This window comes from Choloepus didactylus, chromosome 7, assembly GCF_015220235.1.
Source record: "Choloepus didactylus isolate mChoDid1 chromosome 7, mChoDid1.pri, whole genome shotgun sequence".
Classification (NCBI taxonomy): domain Eukaryota; kingdom Metazoa; phylum Chordata; class Mammalia; order Pilosa; family Megalonychidae; genus Choloepus; species Choloepus didactylus.
Window position 1 is genome coordinate 75,582,565 of NC_051313.1, and position 21,096 is coordinate 75,603,660.

Below are 21,096 nucleotides of genomic sequence, written 5' to 3' on the forward strand. Positions count from 1 at the left end.
AATTTCACAACTAATATGTCCAAGAGAGTTTTGTGATTAAAAAGAATAAGAAACTAAAAGAGAAAGTTTCCTAAGTAATTTAGTATTATATTTCTAAGATTTAGCAATATATGTTAAATATGTAAAAGCTCAATGTTATCTAAATATTTTGATGTTTAGCTTAATATAATAATTCCTATCTCTCGTCAAAGACAAATAAAACAAAACTGTAAACTGAACCATATTGTAAATTGTAAACTGAACCATAACCATTCTGGTATTAACTTCTAGGACAGTTTCCTGGCCTGTAAAGAAATAAGTGGCACTACAAAGCTAAGATTAGTCCATGCTGTTTCTAATTGTAGAAATAGACACACTGTGAGGTCTAGAAAGGTAGGAAAGGTAAGGATGTCAGTCAAGCAAAGGTATTAAATACCTAAGAGATAAACTTTCTCAACTCAAACAAGTACACAGTCTGATGAGGAAGATGCCATTATGAAGCCTGCAAATAGAAGTGAGCTCAACTCCTGAATTAAGTCAAAACACTTCCCAGGATACCTACAGCAAGCCTATGGCAGATTCTCATAAGCAAACTAGTTTCAAGACACATATCTTCTATATCTATTAAGAATGCCATTGTAGTTTCTACCTTCATGTTCATATTATTCATTATTTAATAAATGTAATGGAAAATGCCTAAAATAACACAAAATAAATAGGATTTATCCAAATCCTTAAGCATAAGTAATTATTTTTCCCTGAACTTAATAATTTCAACCAAACTGATATCAAGGAATTGTTCAAAACAATCCCCAAGTTATATCATGGAGTCCACAGAATTCAGTTCAACTTCCTACTCCTTCAATACATACAGCCCTAACAAAGAACTAATATTCAGAATGATAACCTCAAGATTTTGAAAGTCCCAAGTCCTTATTAATCATTAAAGAAAATCTAAGTTATAGCCAGAATAATTTTACTACTAAGTATATTAAAAACATGCTGTTGAAGAATTATATTGTATTTTAAAACTGGCTATGCATTAATTATAAATACATAAAATCCCTCTGTCAGAATATTAATCAAAAGACACTATTTTCCTATCACATTATACAAACATAAGTTCACTTAAATGAAATCTACAGCAGAGCTCAAGTTTTCAAACAACACAATTTAATTAAACTCTTCTAATCTACAGAAACAGGATTTTTTCAAAGAAGTAGAATTTTTTTCTTAACTATGATACTTTGTTGTAACTTTTCATGCATAGTATCTACTAAAATACAGTAATTACAGTTAGTTTGTATTTCACTTCAGAATATATTCTTGAGATTTTGATTATTTAAGGAAAGCTAAACAAATAAAAGCAAAAAAGAACAAGCATCAGTCAATTTTTCCAATAAAAAATCAAGCTTTGTCAACTATCTACATGATGATGATGATGGTCAAAATGATGATGATACTGAGAATGACAGTGATGCCAACAATTTGGATGGTTTGTTCTAAGATGCCTTTGCCTGGTGTTCTGGTTTGCTAAAGCTACTGGAAATGCAATATACCAGAAATGGATTGGCTTTTACAATGACTATTTATTAGTTCACAAATTTACAGTTTTAAGGCCATGAAAAGTGTCCAAACTAAGGCATCAACAAGAGGATACCTTCACTGAAGAAAGGCCAATGGCATCTGAACATCTCTGTCAGCTGGGAAGGCACATGTGTGGCATCTGCTAGTCCTTCACTCCTGGGTTAGACTGCTTTCAGCTTCTGATTCCAGTGGCTTTCTCCTTAAGCTTCTGTGAGTTCTCGTTTGGCTTCTCTGGGGCAAACTCTGGACTTCATCTCTTAGCTTAGCATCTCCAAATGTCTGGGTCTGTGTCAGCTCTGAGCTCTCTCCCTCCCTAAGCTCTCTTAAGGACTTTAATGAACTAATTAAGACCCACCATGAATGGGCAGGGTCACAGGGTCACATCTCCAAGGAAATAATGTAATCAAAAGGTCCTACCCACAACTGGGTGGGTCACAATTCCATGGAAACAACCTAATCAAATGATCCCACCCACATTAAGTCTGAATCCACAAGACTGGGTTAAAAGAACATGGCTTTTATAGGGTATACAACAGATTCAAACCAGCACACTCAGGAAAAGAAAATTCCCAAAGAGAATGACATTAAAATTCAGTTATAAATCATTATATTAATTCTAAATGCAGTGAACATTTTCTGATTCTACTTACTCTGAGTGCAACAGTGAGTTTTCTAAGAAAGGACCAAAGCCATTCAGTCACTGGTTCTTCCTTTTTTGAGTAACTTTTCAGCAATGGCTGGCACTCTCGTGAATGGCACAGTAGATAACATTTCAGACTGAATCTGTACCATAATGAGCTGCTTCTACACACCCCCCCTGAATTCCCAAGGCTGCTCTTCTGTAGGTGTAACTCACCCCAAACTCCAGTCCACAAGTCAGAGAAAGACTACACTGAAAAAATATTTGCATCAACTGGTTGGTAACTGGTAAAGAATATGAAAGCCAGTATTTAGGAGACTCAATCATGTAATACACATTTAAAATAGTTTTTAAAAAATAAAGAAAATATATACAAAAAAAGGAAAATTATTAAGTAAAATCAACCTTTTGAATCATCTAATGATGTTTAAAAAGCAGATTATATATCTCAGATACCACTACAGAAAATCTGATTTTTAATTCCTGAATGATCATATAGGACAGAAAAAAAAAGTTTCAGTGTCCTGGACAGAAAATTCAATATATTTGACAATTACTAAAAGCTTAACTGTAAAGTCTTCTATAATATTGATTAAATCACACCTTACAAGAGAAGGAAAGAACAAAGATATGTTCAACAAATTATGTTATCAGTTCAAATTTTGTCATAGTGATGAATATTTAAGGTAAAGCCTACACTGTACAAAAAGTTTAAGCATTAGATCATGGCTCTCTCGACAAATAGTTCACTTTACAATAACATATCAAAAGAAACAATGACCAACAACATTTTCTTACAGTGAAATACAGAATATAAGTTAGGCAGACCTTTTAGTCTCCTATGTAATATTTTTAGTAATCAATCAAAAAGGATTAAAACAGAGAGGCATTTGGAGTTTCCCTAAACAAAAGAACAGATAGTGAAAAAGATAAAAATTAATGTAAAAAGTAAAATCTCTACTATATCTCAAGAGCCAGAAGACAAAACCACCTCAGGTTATCTCAATGACACTTATTGAAAAAGAACACTTGAGTCAACATTTCTAACTAATATTAATAAATAAGAGAAGAAAAAACATCATAAAGCCTCATAATATATGTCCTTCAGCCAACTTTGTCAATTAACCCACATCACATCTGCAGTGTCCATGGGGCATTATGCCACTTACAACGGAAATTCCAAAACAATGGGAAAATATTATTTGACCTCAAGATTTGTGCTTGTCAAATTGAGAAAAGCACAAATTCAATACAGTACAGGTAATACAATATGAGGAACATAACACTCACAAAAATTATAGATTAGGAAACCATCAGTATTAATATTGAAAAGTATTGAGATTTTTTGAATAACAGGAAGTAAATGTAGGCCAAAAGAACATCTAACAATGGAGAAGAATTCAAGAATACCCATAAAATATGGAAGGTAACTCAAAGTAGGAGAAGCACAAACCTGAAACAGAGGCAACTTATGTGAAAAACAATGCTACAGCAATCGGAGCCAGAAGTATAGATGTGACAATAAAAAAGAGATAAAAAACTGGCTAGCTACACAAGAACAACCCACTCTTTGAGCCACAAGAAAAAGAAACAGCAATAGAAACTAACCAATGAGAATGTTCACTAAAATTGCTGACATTTTATTTCATGAATTGGAGTATTAAATTTTAATTTTAATACTTACTCGATTAATATGGTTGTTTCTTAAAATAACCTGTAGCAGGATTTTCTCAAATTCTTCCAACTTCTTGGAACACTTTTTAAGAATATGATTAGATAAGTTATAATCATTCATCAGTCTAGCCAAAGTACAAACAGCTTCTGTCCAAAAGCTTGAAAAAGGAAGTTTGGGATTCTTGTAAAAAGTGATCAAGCCATCCAGCAACTGAAAAACAGAATCACATACTGTGGAAGAGTCATTTTCAAACTGGCTTAAGTCTGTTTTCAGACTACCTGATTGTGCCAAGCTCTTCAGCTCAAGTAGATGTTGCAAAAATTGCATGTGAGAAGACAGAGGATTTTCAGGCATGGCACAATGTTTTTTTATAATAGGCAGTGATGGAAAGGGTGTGAGGGTACAGCTTTCCACATATTGCTGGGGTATCTCTGAAGGTTCAGTTCTCTGTTCACTTGATAAATCACATCCAGAATCTTCAAGCAGACTTGATGTATTTTCAGAACTTCTAGGTTCCTGAGTTTGAAACTGGGAAGTTGGGTTTCCTGAAACAGAAAAAAATAGAAAGGTTATGTTTCTGTATCTAAAAGATCTTGATATAAAAACTTGTCACTGGGAGCAGGGCAAGATGGCAGAGTGGTGAGGTGTATGTTTTAGTTACTCCTCCAGGGCAGTAGGCAGAAAGCCAGGAACTGCGTGGACTGGACACCACAGAGCAATTTGACTTTGGGCATACTTCATACAACACTCATGAACGCATGGAACAGCTGAGATCAGCGAAATCTGTAAGTTTTTGCGGCCAGAGGACCTGTGCCCCTCTCTCCCAGGCTCAGTCCCATGGGAGGAGGGGCCCTCAGTGCTGCGAACAAGGGAGAACTACAGTTGCAGCTCTTATCAGAAACTCATTCTATTGATCCAAACTCCAAACATAGATAGACCAAGACCAGACTCTGAAGAATACCGGAGCAGCCAGCCCGGTGGAGAGGAGATAGGGATAGCAAAAACAGCAAGGAAAACCCAAAAATAAAAGTGGAGACTTTTTAGAATTCTAGTGAACATAGAACGGGGAAGGGCAGAGCTCTGGCAGAGTCAGGCTCATATGGAAATCCAGAAGTCGAGTTTCTTTGTCTGAAAAGCCGGTTTCTCTGCTCCCTTGATCACTCCCTAATGGCTCTAATCTCCTTGTCTCTTGGGATTTCAATAGTCCATTAGATCTGCAAGGAGGCCCCTTACTTTTTTTTTTTTTTTTTTTTCTCTTTATAAAGCAATTACTCTAAGAAGCCCATTACAGAAAGCCTCAAAGACTTACAATTTGGGCCCAGACAAGAGCAGAGCTAAGAGAGCCCTGAGACACAAGGCAATAAGTCCAGTGGCTGAGAAAATTTGCTAAACACCACAACTTCCCAAGAAAAGGGGGGCATCCCCTCACAGCCATCTTCCCAGTGGGCAGGGAACACTCCTGCCAGGCACTGGCTCCACAGCCCAGAGCTGCCCCAGACAACCCAGTGTAACGGGAAGTGTTTCCAACAACACATGCACACACCACAAAATCGGGTGTGGACATCAGCCATTCCTGCAACCTCAGCTGGTTATCCCAGAGTTGGGAAGGCGGAGCTGTGTGAATTAACAAAGCCCCATTCAGCCATCATTTCAGCAGACTGGGAGCCTCCCTACACAGCCCTGCAGCCCAGAACCACCCTGGGAAGACAGCACTCACTTGTTACATAGAACAGTCATCCCTCAAAAGAGGACCTGGGGGTGCATGGCTTCGAAGAGGGAGCCACTCACATGTCCCAGGGGCCATATGCCAATACCAAGGAGTTGTGGGTCAGTGGCAGAGACAAACTGTGGCAGGACTGAACTGAAGGATTAGACTATTGCAGCAGCTTTAAATCTCCAGGAACACCAGGGAGACTTGATTGTTAGAGCCACTCCCACTCCCTGACCACTCAGACACACGTCCCATATACAGGGCAGGCAACACCAACTACACACGTAAGCTTGGTGCACCAACTGGACCCCACAAGACTCACACCCCCACTCACCACAAAGACAAAGTGGGAGAGAACTGCCTTGAGGGGAATAGGTGGCTCGCAGATGCCACCTGTTGGTTAGTTAGAGAAAGTGTTCTCCACAAAGCTGTAGCCCTGACAAATTAGAGATAAGAGTTTTAATTGGTCTCCAAATCCTAGAAGAACCCTATCAAGTTAAGCAAATGCCAAGAGGCCAAAAACAACACAAAATTTTAAAGCATATGAAAAAAACAGGCAATATGGATAACCCAAGCCCAAGCACTCAAATCCAAAGATCAGAGGAGACACCGTACTTGGAGCAATTTATCAAAGAACTAAAGATGAAAAATGAGACCATGGTACAGGATATAAAGGACATGAAGAAAAGCATGGCACAGGATATAAAGCACATGAAGAAGACCCTAGAAGAGCATAAAGAAGAAATTCAAGAGTAAATAAACAGATGACCTTATGGAAATAAAAGAAACTGTTGACCAAACTAACGATTCTGGATACTCATAGTACAAGACTAGAGGAAGGTGAAGAGCGAATCAGTGTCCTGGAGGACAACAGAACGCAAAATGAAAGAACAAAAGAAAGAATGCGGAAAAAAAATAAAAAAAATTGTAACGGACCTCAGGGATATGACAGATGATATAAAACATCCAAATATGAGATTCTTTGATATTCCAGTTGGGGAAGAGAATGGTAAAGGTCTAGGAAGAGTATTCAAAGAAATTGTTGGGGAAAACTTCCCAAATCTTCTAAACACCATAAATACACAGATTATACATGCCCAGCGAACTCCAAATAGAATAAATCCAAATAAACCAACTCTGAGACATATTCTGATCATACTGTCAAATACGGAAAAGAAGAAGCAAGTTCTTAAAGCAGCAAGAGAAAAGCAATTCACCACATACAAAGGTAACAGCATAAGACTAAGCAGTGACTACTCAGCAGCCACCATGGAGGAGAGATGGCAGTGGCATGACATATTTAAAATTCTGAGAGAGAAAACTTGCCAACCAACAATTCTTTATCCTGCAAAGCTCTCCTTCAAATTTGAAGGAGAGCTTAAATTTTTCACAAACAAATGCAGAGAGAATTTACTAACAAGAGACCTGCCCTACCTGAGATACTAAAGGGAGCCCTACCAACAAAGAAACAAAGAAGGGAGAGAGAGATATGGAGAAAGGTTCAGTACTAAAGAGATTCAGTATGGGTATGTTAAAGGACATTAAGAGAAAGACGAGAAAAATATATCTGACAAATATAAACCAAAGGATAAGCTGGCTGATTCAAGAAATGCCTTCACAGGAATAACATTGAATTTACATAAATGGATTAAACTCCCCAATTAAAAGATATAGATTCGAAAAATGGATCAAAAAAAATGAACCATCAATATGTTGCATACAAGAGACTCATCTTAGACACAGGAACACAAAGAAATTGAAAGTGAAAGAATGGAAAAAATATTTCATGCAAGTTACAGCCAAAAGAAAGCAGGAGTAGCAATATTAATCTCAGATTAAATAGATTTTAAATGCAAGGGTGTTAGGAGAGACAAAAAAGGCCACTACATACTAATAAAAGGGGCAATTCAACAAGAAGAAATAACAATCATAAATGTTTATGCACCCAATCAAGGTGCCACAAAATACATGAGACAAACACTGGCAAAACTAAAGGAAGCAACTGATATTTCCACAATAATTGTGGGAGATCTCAACACATCACTCTCTCCTATAGATAGATCAACCAGACAGAAGACCAATAAGGAAACTGAAAACCTAAACAATCTGATAAATGAATTGGATTTAACAGACATATATAGAACATTACATCCCAAATCACCAGGATACACATTCTTCTCTAGTGCTCATAGAACTTTCTCCACAATAGATCACATGCTGGGACATAAAACAATCCTCAATAAATTTAAAAAGTTAAAATTATTCAAAGCACAGTCTCTTACCACAATGGAATAACAATTAGAAGTCAATAACCATCAGAGACTTAGAAAATTCACAAATATCTGGAGGTTAAACAACATGCTCCTAAACAAGCAGTGTGTTAAAGAAGAAATAGCAGGAGAAATAGCTAAATATATAAAGACAAATGAAAATGAAAACACAACATACCAAAGCCTATGGGATGCAGCAAAAGCAGTACTGAGAGGGAAATTTATAGCACTAAACACATACATCAAAAAGGAACGAAGAGCGAAAATCAAAGAACTAATGGATCAACTGAAGAAGCTAGAAAATGAACAGCAAACCAATCCTAAACCAAGTAGAAGAAAAGAAATAACAAGGATTAAAGCAGAAATAAATGACATGGAGAACAAAAAAACAATAGAGAGGATAAATAACACCAAAAGTTGGTTCTTTGAGATCAAAAAGATTGACAAGCCCCTAGCTAGACTGACAAAATCAAAAAGAGAGAAGACCCACATAAACAAAATAATGAATGAGAAAGGTGACATTACTCTGGATCCCGAAGAAATTAAAAAAATTGTAAGACGATACTATGAAGAACTGCATGCCAACAAACTGGATAATGTAGAGGAAATGGACAATTTCCTGGAAACATATGAACAACCCAGACTGAAAAGAGAAGAAATAGAAGACCTCAACTAACCAATCACAAGCAAAGAGATAAAATAAGTCATCAAAAAGCTTCCCACAAATAAATGCACAGGGCCAGATGGCTCCACAGGGGAATTCTACCAAAGTTTCCAAAAAGAACTGACACCAAGCTTACTTCAACTCTTTCAAAACATCGAAGAAAATGGAACACTACCTGTTCTAGTTTGCTAATGCTTCCAGAATGCAAAACACCAGAGATGGATTGACTTTTATAAAAGGGGGGTTATTTGGTCACACAGTTACGGTCTTAAAGCCATAAAGTGTCCAAGGTAACACATCAGCAATCGGGTACCTTCACTGGAGGATGGCCAATGGTGTCTGAAAAACCTCTGTTAGCTGGGAAGGCACATGGCTGGCGTCTGCTCCAGAGTTCTGGTTCCAAAATGGCTTTCTCCCAGGACATTCCTCTCTAGGCTGCAGTTCCTCAAAAATGTCACTCTTAGTTGCACTTGGGATATTTGTCCTCTCTCAGCTTCTCCAGAGCAAGAGTCTGCTTTCAATGGCTGTCTTCAAAATGTCTCTCATCTGCAGCTCCTGTGCTTTCTTCAAAGTGACCCTCTTGCCTGTAGCTCCTCTTCAAAACATCACTCACAGCTGTACTGAGTTCCCTCTGTCCCTCAGCTTATTTATATGGCTCTAGTGACTCAACTTAGACCCACCCTGAATGGGCAGAGCAACACCTCCATGGAAATTATCCATTCAGAGTCATCACCCACAGCTGGGTGGGGCACATTCCAAAGAAACACTCATAGAATTACAATCTAAGCAACACTGATAACATCTGCCCACAAAATATTACATCAAAGATAACTGCTTTTGGGGGACACAATATATTCAAACTGGCACACTACCTAACTCTAGTTTTATGGAGCTAACAGCAATCTAATACCAAAAGCAGGCAAAGATGCTACAAAAAGAAAACTATAGGCCTATCTCTGATGAATACAGACACAAAAATTCTCAACAAAATACTTGCAAATTGAATCCAAAGACACATTAAAAAAAAGCATACACCATGATCAAGTGGGGTTCATTCCAGGCATGCAAGCATGGTTCAACATAAGAAAATCAATCAATGGATTACAACACATTAACAAATCAAAAGAGAATAATCAAATGATCATCTCAATAGATGCTGAAAAAGCATTTAACAAAATCCAACATCCCTTTTGATAAAAACACTTCAAAAGTTAGGAATTGAAGGAAACTTCCTCAATATGATAAAGACTATATATGAAAAACCCACAGCCAGCATAGTACTCAATAGTGAGAGAATGAAAGCCTTCCCTCTAAGATCAGGAACAAGACAAGGATGCCCGCTGTCACCACTGTTATTCAACATTGTGCTAGAAGTGCTAGCCAGGGCAATCTGGCAAGAGAAAGAAATAAAAGGCATCCAAACTAGAAAGGAAGAAGTAAAACTGTCATTGTTTGCAGATGATATGATCTTATATCTGGAAAACTCTGAGAAATCAATGATACAGCTACTAGAGATGATAAACAAATTTAGCAAAGTAGCGGGATAAAAGATTAATGCATGTAAGTCAGTAATGTTTCTATATGCTAGAAATGAACAAATTGAAGAGACACTCAAGAAAAAGACACCATTTTCAATAGCAACTAAAAAAATCAAGTACCTAGGAATAAACTTAACCAAAGATATAAAAGACCTATACAAAGAAAACCACATAACTCTACTAAAAGAAATAGAAGGGGACCTTAAAAGATGGAAAAATATTCCATGTTCATGGATAGGAAGGCTAAATGTCATTAAGATGTCAGTTCTACCCAAACTCATCTACAGATTCAATGCAATCCCAATCAAAATTCCAACAACCTACTTTGCAGACTTGGAAAAGCTAGTTATCAAATTTATTTGGAAAGGGAAGATGCCTCAAATTCCTAAAGACACTCTAAAAAAGAAAAACAAAGTGGGAGGACTTACACGTCCCAACTTTGAAGCTTATTATAAAGCCATAGTTGTCAAAACAGCATGGTATTGGCACAAAGATAGATATATTGATCAATGGAATTGAATTGAGAATTCAGAGACAGACCCCCAGATCTATGGCCAATTGATCTTTGGTAAGACTCCCAAAGCCACTGAACTGGGACATAACAGTCTTCAGCAAATGGGGCTGGGAGAATTGGATATCCATATCCAAAAGAATGAAAGAGGACCCCTACCTCACACCCTACACAAAAATTAACACAAAGTGGATCAAAGATCTCAATATAAAAGACAGTACCATAAAACTTCTAGAAGATAATGTAGGGAAACATCTTCAAGACCTTGTATTAGGCGGACACTTCCTGGACTTTACACCCATAGCACAAGCAACAAAAGATAAAATAAATAAATGAGAAGTCCTCAAGCTTAGAAGTTTCTATACCTCAAAGAAATTTGTCAAAAAGGTGAAGAGGCAGCCAACTCAATGGGAAAAATATTTTGGAAACCACGTATCTGGCAAAAGACTGATATCTTGCATATATAAAGAAATACTACAACTCAATGATGATAGTACAGACAGCCCAATTATAAAACGGGCAAAATATATGAAAAGACAGTTCTCTGAAGAGGAAATACAAATGGCCAAGAAACACATGAAAAAATGTTCAGCTTCACTAGCTATGAGAGAGATGCAAATTAAGACCACAATGAGATACCATCACACCCCAATTAGAATGGCTGCCATTAAACAAACAGGAAACTACAAATGCTGGAGAGGATGTGGATAAATTGGAATTCTTATTCATTGTTGGTGGGACTGTATAATGGTTCAGCCACTCTGGAAGTCAGTCTAGCAGTTCCTTAGAAAACTAGATACAGAGTTACCCTTCAATTCACTGATTGCACTTCTCGGTATATACTCGGAAGATCAGAAAGCAGTGACACGAACAGATATCTGCACCCCAATGTTCAAAGCAGCATTATTGAAAATTTCCAAGAGATGGAAACAACCCAAATGTTCTTCAACAGATGAGTGGATAAATAAAATGTGGTATATACACACAATGGAATACTACACGACTGTAAGAAGGAACAATGTCATGAAACATATGACAACATGGATGAACCCTGAAGACATAGTGCTGAGTGAAATAAGCGAGGCACAAAAAGAGAAACATTATATGCTACCACTAATGTGAACATTGAAAAATGTAAAACAAATGGTTTATAATGTAGAATGTAGGGGAACTAGTGATATAGAGCAATTAAGGAAGGGGGAATGATAACCCAATAAGAACAGATAAGCTATCGAGGGTATATTTAATGTTCTGGGAACGCCCAGGAATGCCTATCATCTGTTAATGTCTGTTGTGTATAGTAGGAACAAGTTCACAGAAATGTTTCTATATTAGGTTATTTTCTTGGGGTAGAGTAGGAACATGTTGGAAGTAAAGTAGTTATCTTAGGTTAGTTGTCTTTTTCTTACTCCTTTGTTATGGTTTGTTTGAAATGTTTTTTATTGCATTTTTTTTAATTTTTTTTGATATAGTTGATTTAAAAGAAGTTAATTAAAAAAACGAAAAAAAAAAAAACTTGTCATTGATCTCTTTTAAATTTAAAACACTAAATGAAGCCTGGAAATGCACATACTAAATGTTTTAAAAGCTGTAGTGTAAAAACTGAATGGAGCAATAACTGTGCAAGAAATCACTTAGGCTGAATGTGGAAAACATCTTTATTTTCACTGGTAAAAAGCAATGATCATTCACCTATGTGTTTTCAGGTCACTATCTGTTAGTCATCCATTTGTACATCTAGTCTCTTCTCCACAAAATTGATGGCCAACTATGTGCCAAGTTTGAAGACTACAGAGGAGAAAGCTGCAAGACCATACCTGAAGGAGATCACAATCTGGTACAGATTCCAACACATAATTACAATGCAATAAGGTATATACAGAGACAGAAATCCGTATACAGCATGTGAAAATAGAAGGACCAGTGAACACCCCTGCATGGTTAGATCGATGCAGCCTAGAAGAGGTAACACTGGAAATACCTTTTAAACATAAGGAGTACAAAGTCAGAAGTTAGGGGGATTAAGAAAGGCTGAGAGCATTCCATACTATGTGTATACATATATACTATGTGTATAACCCTTAGACTCTTCTGACTTTGGCTAAGAAATACTGCATTAAAAATTAAATCTGGTAACTTTAGGTCCTTCTTTCACACAGATGCCATCACAAATACAGAAACTTTGTTGTTTTTTAAATGAATATCAGTAAGATGAATATATAAAATTAAAAAATTCTCATTGAGCTTTCTGAAGAACATGTATACATCCATGGATCCAGGTTTGGAAGATACTGGTGTGAGCAACACGGGAAGGGGCGAGGAACTAAAAAGTATAATGCAGGAAAATGACATGGTCTTATTTTCATTTTATAGATCACTCTGTTGGCTGCAAGACAGGCAGATTTGAAGGGAGCATGATGAGACATTGGGAAATCAATTAAGAAGTCCCCCTATTAGTCCTAATATCAAGTCATAAGAGAAGTGAACCAAGAAGCTGCAATGGAAGGGAAAGAAAAGAAATGACCCTGGAAATACAAAATAAAATCGGAACCGAGGTTACTGACTGGACGGAGGCATTAAAGAAGTAGGAATAAAAGCATCTCAAGTCTCTAACTCAGATGCTGGGGTAGATGATGGTGCCACCAACAGAAAAAGCAAAAGTAAATAGAGAAGAACTGGTTAGGGGAGACAAGGAGTTCAGTTTTGATCATGTAAGCTTTGAAACAACCAGAAGAAATCTAGACAGAGAGGTTTCCCTGGAAATTGTTCACATAAGCCCAAGGTTCGGGAAAAGACCTAGACTGCAAATACATTTTAGGGCTCATAAGTATGTAAGTTGTATTTGAAATGATGAAAATGCTTATGATCACTTGGGGAGATAATGGGCAGTGAGCAGAAAAAAAAATCAAAGAGAGACACTCAGACATCAATATTTGAGGGCTGAGTAGAGAAAGAACAGTCATTAAGGACACAAAGAAGGAACAATTAAAAAGGTACAACAAGAATCAAAATAGGATGCTGTCATGCAAGTCAAGGAAAGAGTTTCAAGAAGAACTACATGCAGAAGTCCAATAAAATAAAAAATTGAAAAAATATCTGTTGAAAATCAGTGTCTTAAAATGTAGAATACAGGGGACTTAGACACAGACAGAAGTTAGAGAAGGGGGAATGATTACCTCATATGTACAGACCTGTTAATGAGGTTGAACTTAAGGGTATGGGGATGGACAGGGACGATGATGGTTCATGTTCTAGTTTGCTAATGCCGCTGGAATGCAAAACACCAGAAATGGATCGGCTTTTACAAAGGGGGTTTATTTGGTTACACAGTTACAGTCTTAAGGTCATAAAGTATCGAATGTAACACATCAGCCATCGGGTACCTTCACTGGAGGATGGCCAATGGTGTCCAGAAAACCTCTGTTAGCTGGGAAGGCACGTGGCTGGAGTCTGCTCCAAAGTTCTGGTTTCAAAATGGCTTTCTCCCAGGACGTTCCTCTCTAGGCTGCAGTTCCTCAAAAATGTCACTCTTAGTTGCACTTAGGATATTTGTCCTCTCTCAGCTTCTCCAGAGCAAGAGTCTGCTTTCAACAGCTGTCTTCAAACTGTCTCTCATCTGCAGCTCCTGTGCTTTCTTCAAAGTGTCCCTCTTGGCTGTAGCTCCTCTTCAAAATGTCACTCACAGCTGCACTGAGTTCCTTCTGTTTGTCAGCTCATTTATATGGCTCCAGTGATTAAGGCCCACCCTGAATGGGTGGGGCCATGCCTCCATGGGAATGTCTCATCAGTTATCACCTACAGTTGGGTGGGGCACATTTCCATGCAAACAACCTAATCCAAACATTGCAACTTAATCCCCACTAATATGTCTGCCCCACAAGATTGCATCAAAGAATATGGCTTTTTCTGGGGGACATAATACATTCAAATCAGCACAGTTCATTAATGGGATTATAAGTATCAGTGCTGTATTAAAGGCAAACATGATTGAAAGGGGTTGTTTAAAGGCATGTAACTCACAGGTTAGCACTACAAATATAAATAAGTGCTTGCAAGATCTACTTCTAAGGTATGACACTGGCACAAAAAGTTAGCAACAGAGTGATATGGGAAAAACTACCTATTGCATACTATGGACTACATTCAACAGGAATACCTTACTAGTACCCCACTAATACTAGGGATAAACAATTGGGGGACAATAAGAACTTTGGGGTATTTTGGGTTATGATAATTGTTTAAAATTGAGAGTAAGGATGATTGTACACTAAGTGAAGATGGTATGAGACATTGATTGTTTATCTTGGACAAAATATATGCTATGTGAAATTAGGAACCCCCTATTTAATAAGTCAGGCCCTCAATCTTCAGGCTTGCTCTTGTGAAACTTATGGTTATAAAGGGGGAGGCCAAGCCTACCTATAATTATGCCTAAGAGTCATTTCCAGAGAACTTCTTTTGTTGCTCAGATGTGGCCTCTCTCTCTCTAAGACCAACTCTGCAAATAAATTCATTACCCTCCTTCCTATGTGAGACATGAATCTCATGGGAGTAAGCCTCCCTGGCAACATAGGACAGGACTCCCAGGAATGAACCTGGCCTGGGAATCAAGGGATTGAGAGTGACTTCTTGACCAAAAGAGGGAAAGAAAAGTAACAAAACAAGGTTTCAGCGGCTAAGAGATTTCAAATAGAGTCGAGAGGCTATCCTGGAGGCTACTCTTATGCAAGCTTCAGCTAGATATTCCAAATGGCCACAGCATGCCAAACCCATATCAACAGTTGTCCTAAAAATCCTAAATACCACCCAGGTTTCTATCTGAGACTCTATAATTATAAAGTTTCATTCACTAAGTATATTTCTCAGAAACTTAAATTCTCCAGAGTGTTCCTATGCCAGATAAGTCCCAAAACCCAGAAGCAACAGCCTCTTCAAGAATATCAACCAGATGCATCCCCCTTCACCATAATGTTGACACCCTTTTTCAATATGAAAAGGTAGTCCCTGCCCAGATACCCCTGAAGACTGAGACAGTGATCAAATGAGGAGGAGTGACAACAGACAAGATAGGATTTAACAAAGGATTAAAAATACTGAATCTTTATATAAATGTGTGTGTGTGTACGTGTGTGTGTGTGTGTAGATAGATAGATAGATAGATAGATAGATAGATAGACAGACAGACAGATATTCTCTAGGGTATTAGAACAGCTAGAAGGAAATAACTAAAATGGTGGAATTGTAACCCATAACATTCTTTGAAATTTGTTGTATAACTACTACTTAAATCAAACTTTGAGAATTATCACTTTTCCGTATATATGTTATATTTCCCAACAAAAAATGTTAAAAAATATATCTGTTGGAACTGCCAGTTAGAAAAGCTCTAATGATCATATCCATATTAGTTTTGGTCAGTTAGGAAGGTAGACAGAGTCCAGAGTGCAATGGACTTAAGAGTGAATGGATAGAAAGTGAAGAATAGCCAACTTTCCTGAAGACTTGGATCCAAGGAGTATAAAATAGACAGTTACTTCAGACAAAGGTGACATGACAAATTGGGAGAAAATTGAGTAATTATAGTCTAAGAAGGAAAAAAAAAAAAAAAACAATGAAGAAGCAGAAGTAGAGGTTAGAAATATGAGAGAAAATAGGATAACAGGTAGGGCATGACCCTGAAGAAGGTAGAAGGAGCCAGAATCAAGGACCACAGTTTGGAGCCAAGGACCAAAGAGCCAAGGTGGATGGGTCGTGCTTAGTAATGAAGTAAATTTTTCCTCTAAGATTGAAGGAAAGAGGATGAAAATGTATAGGGATGTAGAAAACTTTCCCAAGTTCATATTTGCTTGATGTTGGAGACAGGGTGGAGACAGCAGGATACTAGCTGAATAGAGAATGAAAAAGTAGTGAAAGTGATATCTCCTACCCTCCCTACCATACATTTGGACATCTAATTTGTCACTCTTTTGTCCTTCAGCAAAATTAGAAGTTGACATGAGAAAGTAGAAGGTAGAATCAGAGGCTCAAACTTGATTTAGAGTTCATTTATTTAACAAATCACTATTATAACTGTTATAAAGTGCAGATACATGCTTGCTAATTATTACTACAGTATCTGTACTACAAGCTAGGGAGATAATATGGAAAGTTCACAAATGTGACATACAGAACAATGAGCTACATCAGTCAAGGGTTTTACTGCATGTGGCTACTTCTATATAAAAACAGATGAACAGCCTGCTCATTTTAAGCCAATAGGACACTTTTTTTTATTATAAGAAAGGATAAACATTAGAATTACTTCTTTTAAAGAGATACATCTCAAACTTCACACACAAAGAAGGAGATAATTATTCAAGTAGATTATATGTTTCTTTCATGGAATTCAAAACAATTCTCCACTAAGAAAGTGAAGACATCTAAATATTTCATTAATCTACTCAGTTTTCCATCATGGTAAGCTGAATTTCCAAGTGATGATTTCAGGGAAGACTCATAAAATATAAATTGGAAAGTAAAAAGGTGCTTTCTTGTACTCCTCGCTGGTGTGCCTTTTGACAAGAACAGCCACTCTACCTCATCTCCTTCATGCACTGACAGGTACTAACTTGAAAGGAGTATTCTACACAAGTGAGGGCTACGAAGACAGAAAAACTCAAAACTGACCACCAGCCTTCCTAGCTGATTTTTGCTGTATACTCAGAAAAGACTGATGAGGGCATTAATTTGGAGATGCCAATTTGGATAAACATGCAGAGTAATCTCTTCTCTGTATGCTGAAGAAATACATTAACTTCACAATAGATGACCATGCTGACATTGTACACAATTTGGCTTACAGTATTAAAATCCTTAAAATATCAAATTGAATAAGAGAATCTTAGATTCATATTTCATTTTACAATGTAGTTTCACAGAATAATTCAATTGATGTTCACAACAACCCTGGAAAATACGTTATCATCATTCCCAGTTTACCAATAAGAAAATGCAGGCTCAACTTGATTGACAGGTTGGAGAAAAGCCACATGGTGAGGAAGAGAAACAATACTTCAGTTCCAGGTCCAATCAGCTTCTAAATACAGCAAAGATGTGTGCATGATTCCATACCAACTCTATATACTTCCATGATAGCATTCTTTGATTTCTATTATGTTATCTAATTGTTTCTGAGCTCCTTAAAGCCAGAGGCCCTGTCTCTGTGGTCCTCTAAACTCTCCACAGTGTCATTTGTAGAAGATAACTTATTAGCAGAAATGCTTACTGTTGCAACCTGCTGCTGGCTCTGGAAGACCTTCTCTCACTCTTTAATATTGATAATAAGCCAGGGTCAAACTCCTTGGCAACTTACACCAAACTATGACAAGTACATAGATGGATAAGAGAGATTAGATAGCTAGGTAGGTAAATAGGTAGGTAGGTAGATAGAAAGAGATAAAGAAAGAGAAAAAGAGAGAAAGAGAGAAAGAAAGAAAATGATTATTGCAATAATCACTTAAAATGTCTCAGAAAACTAGCCAACAAAAAGCCAATGATATCCTTTTTCATTATAATCAATAATGAATTCACTTTTTTCTAATCTGTCCTCAACAGGAAAACAAGACTACAAAAGCATTTCCTTTGGAAACCACCATTTCCATACTGGAAACCATTCACTGCCTGATAAAGGAAATAATGGGTAAGCATAATTATTGTTGAGGTCACCATATGGAAAAGAGAATTTTTTAAAAAGAAGCTTTATTAGAGCTAAACATTATCAGTGATACACAGTATTAACTGGTTACAATATCTGACAATAGTCATAAGTAAGTTATTTATTCATAAAAACAGGATTAAAAAATACCCATCCTTGTTTCAGTAACATATAGTATGGAAATAGTAGCATACCCCTGCCTCTTTGAGTCTTCCATAACTACAATAAGATGCTACATATTTGCTTAGACGACTTTTCTCAACATAAGCATGTCTACAAAGGAGAGAAGAGAAAATGAAGCCATGCTACTGCAACTCTTTGAAATTCATGTTTTTCCAGGAGGGACTGAAGTGAAGCAGAAGTCAAATGGGGCTTCCCTCAATTTCTAATTTGGCTGAAGGGGCTGAGAACTGTAATTTCCTAAAGTCATTGGATTTGACCTACCTAACATGTTTGTCATTAGATTTAAAAGAGACAATAAACTACACCTAAACACCAATCAAGTACAGTCTGGCACATATTAAGTACACAATAAATATCACCTCTTGTCATTAAATAATTATAAAAGTTATAGCTATCAGTGATCTAAATTATTCTCAAGCATGAAATATCATAAAAGGATACATAAATATCAATAAAAAATCATAACATGAACAAAAATTCTAGATTCTGTCTAAATTATCCTACATTCTATTTCACTCATTGGAACCCACAGACTTTCTCTTCTACTTTGCCAAGCCTTTAACCCTTCCATTTTCTTTCAGTTTTTAAGTTCTATCTTAATCTAACTTACATTTCAGACAGTATCTCAAGTATCCTCAACTCTGTAGACCAGATCCTGCCCTACAAATGCCCATCCCTGGATCAATAATACATGTGTTTTCTGCTACCAAAAAAAAACCATTTGCTTCTCCATCAATTCTTGACTCCTTTCTTTGTCTACTTCTATAGCCCCTACCTCACCCATCAAATCTAAACCTAGAGAACCAACTGTCTAAAAGATATTTTTTTCCTGGAAACCCTGCAAAACCCATGACCTTTAAGTTTATAAAACTAAACAAATCATCTCATTCACTATACACAGAAACATGTTTGTCCTTCATGTTGCCTGTCTCAGCTGATGGCACTACCATTCCTCCAGACAACTAGGCCAGGGGTGAGGGATCATCCTTGGCTCTTTTCTCTCCTTCCACACACAATGAAACACCAAGTTATGTTGATTCTAACTTCTACACATGTGCCTGAACCTGTCCTTCCCTAACCCCATCCACCGCTTTAGTTCATACCACCATCATCTCTTGCACTGGGTAATGCAACAACTTCTAATTGATCTACCTGCCTCTAGTTCTGACCTCTAGGCCACATTCTAGACAGAAATGAGAGTCATGCTGCTAAAATACTAGTCTGATCACAGGACTGCCATCTTTAAAACCTTCCAAAGGCTTCCATTAGCCTACAGGCTAGAGACCAAGTTTCTCAACCTGGCCCACAAAGCCTTTCACTGTCTGCCCCCTCCTACTTACCCATCCTTACCCATCCTCCACCCTGTTTACACGCGTTCAAGATTAAACTATTTACATTTCACTAAAACAAGCTATGTGCCCACTATCTGGTGCACTCTTACTTACACTAATAACCCAGAATCTAATGATGTTTCAAACCCTGCTTCAAATCCTTAGCGAGGGTCTGACTAGATGGGCGGGGGCATCACCTGCAAGGAAGGCCAGGGCAGGAGAGCGGGCAGAGTCGTACCCTTGCTGCCGTGACCTCCGACATCAGACCCAGCTATTAGCAAATGATGGTGGATCTCTTGGCACACAATGAAGAAAATACAAGACATATAAGTATAGTGGAAAACTGTTTTGGAGCAGCCAGTCAATCCTTAACTTTATCTGGACGGGTTCTTATTGGAGGAATACTGACTAAATTGTGCAGAACAAAAGCCCAAAGCAAGGTAATTTTTCTTATTTAATGATATTCTTGTATATGGCAATATCATCATCCAGAAGAAAAAATATAATAAACATATTATTCCCCTGGAAAATGTCACTATTGATTCTATAAATGAAGAGGACAACTTAAGAAATGCAGGGCTTATCAAGACACCAACTAAATCATTTGCAGTTTATGCTGCCATTGCCACTGAGAAATCAAAATGGATGAATCACATAAATGTGCTACTGATTTACTCTCTGAAAGTGTGAAGACACTCAGTAATGAACACGATGCTGTCTGGGTTCCTAACTCTGAAGCAACTGCATGTATGTATGCATTGTCAGAAAGCAGTATTTATACCTGTTAATTGTCGATCACCATTGCCACAAATGTGGTTTTGTCGTCCGTGGGTCCTGCTCTAAAAAGAGATTTCTTCTTCCCAGCCAGTCCTGTGTGGATCTGCGACTTCTGCCATGACCAGTTTTCTACTGGGAACCTGGCTGCATGCCAGCCTAACAGATGACTGAAGTTTCCATTAATGATGCATCTGACGATGATGATGACAGCAGTGACTTAGGACACATTTTTTAAATAGCTCAGAAATTTGCTTTGGAGGAAATGTAAAGTTCTGTGCTCTCTCTCAATTGTGTTCTAGGCGTGAATTTGCCTAAGAAATTTTTAACATATGTGCCTCAATATATTCTATAGAAAATAGCTCTTCCCACCTCCTCCTGTCCCCACTCTTCTATAGGAATAGACTACTGCAAATATTATCAGGTAAATTTTTGGTTTCTTATTCTTGTTTATTTCTAGATTATTTTCTTGGAAGCTTGGGATAAGAGGTTTATCTTTATTTGACAGATCATGTACTACATTATTCTTGTTTCTGCTAT

The 21,096-nt window shown here is 37.3% G+C and overlaps 1 protein-coding gene and 1 pseudogene across 4 annotated transcripts in view; one reads left to right on the forward strand and one right to left on the reverse strand.

Moving 5' to 3' along the window:
• The window catches only part of MEI4 (meiotic double-stranded break formation protein 4), a 613,415-nt gene that overhangs the window by 265,396 nt on the left and 326,923 nt on the right, over positions 1–21,096 (reverse strand). For all 4 annotated transcript variants that reach the window (XM_037843991.1, XM_037843990.1, XM_037843988.1 and 1 more), the window contains exon 3: positions 3,891–4,426. In XM_037843991.1, coding sequence (XP_037699919.1) covers positions 3,891–4,426 — 536 coding nt within the window. The remainder of the gene's footprint in view (positions 1–3,890; positions 4,427–21,096) is intronic.
• Positions 20,067–20,794, forward strand: LOC119539604 (annotated as a pseudogene).